General features: G+C 41.6%; 1 protein-coding gene across 1 annotated transcript in view; it reads right to left on the minus strand.

Annotated features, from left to right (window-relative positions):
- The window catches only part of pnpla3 (patatin-like phospholipase domain containing 3), a 21480-nt gene that overhangs the window by 11716 nt on the left and 7264 nt on the right, over positions 1–2500 (minus strand). The window contains exon 4 of the mRNA XM_080022461.1: positions 767–976. Coding sequence (XP_079878587.1) covers positions 767–976 — 210 coding nt within the window. The remainder of the gene's footprint in view (positions 1–766; positions 977–2500) is intronic.

The raw sequence follows: 2500 nt of genomic DNA on the forward strand, positions 1-2500 counted from the left end.
TTTAAACTCTCATTCATGGAGAATATCCATGTAAATATCCAGCTGAGCAGCTTTACGAGAGCGTTTCTAAAATGGCGGTACTCGTATCCCTAGGGGTACTGCAGCGGATTTTTTTATAGAGTATATATACTGTTTAAAAAACACATGACACACCAAGTCACCGCCCATAAAATTACACACTTCCCATTTGGATTGCACTATTATACCTGAAGAGGGGTGGCCAATCAATGTGCTCCAGAACAAGGGGGGGTCACTTTTGCTTTCATTGTGTAAATATATTTAGTAGTTAAAACTTGGTTGTTAAACCATTCCATTGAAATACAAATATATATAAATAAATATATATTTTATATTAGGTAAGTTAAATACCTATGTTCAATTCAAATGAATATAATCATCTTTTGTTTATAAATTAATTTCTCCCTTGGTAAAGAACCTGGCCAGTTCTTTATATACCCTGAGTTAGCCATTTGTGGGAGAGCTCCTGGTTCTCTTCAGTTAAAAAAAAAATGTTTTGTCCCTTTTTGCATTTTACTTTGGGCCCACAACAGTTATGTTTTCATTATCTTCTTTTTGTAATTCACCACTGGCTTGTTACCCTTTTTGGTAAATAAAACCCTTAGTTTCTACTTAACTACTTTTAACCCTTACTTGCAATAGAGAAGACTCAGTTTCCTCAGAGATATTTCGAGATGAAAAAATAAGGGGGTGGGTTCTAGGACTGGACGTCAATCCGGGCATCATGGGGCGCAGCGGCAGGGCTCACCTTGGGCTCCGGGGGGAACAGAGCCCTGCTCAGGCGGTACATGTTGCCGAGGTTCATCTGGATGCTGGTGTTGGTGAAGCGCAGCTCGTGGAAGCTGGTGGAGCTGTCGCGCGGGCAGATGTCGCTCTCGCCGGAAAAGGGAGAGATGGTGATGGTGTTCTTCAGCTCCGACTGGGGGAGGTTGTTGCTGATGCCCCCGTCCACGTAGCGCTGAGGGTGAGGAGGGAAACAAAGGAGGTTGAAGGTTTTTTGGGACCCCCCCCCCACCCTTACACACTGGGAGCAGCAGTAATAACACCCCAAATCACATTCTTCTAGCCTGAAATGTGATGAATTGTTTTTATTATTTATGAAATTGTATATTTTTGTACAGCTGCTCCACATTTTTGTACATTTTGAGGCTTCCCTGGGGCAAATCTGGCCTGGAATTGTTGAAATGAATTTTAGGGGGAATGTATGGGGAATCTCCAAACAGTGAAGGCATACGGGGTACACAGGGAACACAGGGTGCACCGACAATGAATGTTCTTGCCTTCTTCGCAGTCCATCAAATTCATTTTTCCTAGGTCTGAGGGAAAATAGGATCATGATAGTGAGCGAGAGTGGATGTTTTTTTTCCTTCGAAACGAGCGTCGTAAAACCTGAAGAATACCCTCTCCCTGCTACCTGAAACACTACTGTAATTAAGAATGAATCACCCATTTGTCAATGACTGACAGAGTGTTTATGGATGCAAAATAGATTTGTGGTTCAAAGTTTGGTTTAGAGACTAATTATGAGGGGATAAGGGTAAAGGGGATAGAAAAAGGGATAGAATACAAATAGGATGCATATATTTACCTCAAAACTAAACTGAGCTTTCAAAACTGTATTATGTCTGTCTATATACAGTACTTATGGATACTTACCGTGTCACCCTGAAAATAATATTAACATTACAGTTGCCTCTGGCACTGTTGGAATTCCATGAATCTTGTGATTCATGTATTTTTAGTCTTTCCGTCATAAAATAAAACTGCGGATCTGTCTGCGCCCGGAAGGTTTGAGTGCGGAAAGGGCTCAGAGGAGCTTGTTGAGAGAAAGCACTACAAACACAAATTGGAAGGTCATTGCGGCAGATTTCAAAAACTGTCTCGCTGATTCAACCAGGAAAATGAAAGTTAAGTCTGTGTTGGATTATTACGCTCAAACGCCACATTTTGGGGGAATTAACCCAAATCCAGTGAGCAGCAGCTTGCCTAAAACCAGATGACATAATGTGGGAGGTGGCCTCTGTGCTTTATAAGTAGGCAAGTAGAGCACAAAATCATTTGGTTACACAATGTGCGCTTAAAAACTCCCTACTTCATTTATTTCAGCGTTAACAGATCAGAAACAACATCTGTGCAAAGGCATCCCAGAAAAAAAGGATAAAATAATGAATGAATGACAGATTTTATTTAATTTAGGTTTAATTTTCATTTTATATATCTATATTTATATTTATATTAAGGGGTCCAGCCCGAAAAGCTGTATTCGGGACGGTCCAGAGATGCTGTCGTCCAAGTTTGATCCACACCGAGTATGTTTGTAGAAGATAGGAAAAAAGTGTTTTTTTTCGGGTCACGTGACAACATTGCAGACTACTTATTGGTCAGAGGGGACGGTCATCGTGTCCATCGTTCATCAGCGACACGCCCACCCCGGAGACGGCGCACGCAGACGCAGCGGCTTGGTGCTCTCAGTTAAACGGCG

This window comes from Zeus faber, assembly GCF_960531495.2.
Source record: "Zeus faber genome assembly, chromosome: 21".
Taxonomy (NCBI): domain Eukaryota; kingdom Metazoa; phylum Chordata; class Actinopteri; order Zeiformes; family Zeidae; genus Zeus; species Zeus faber.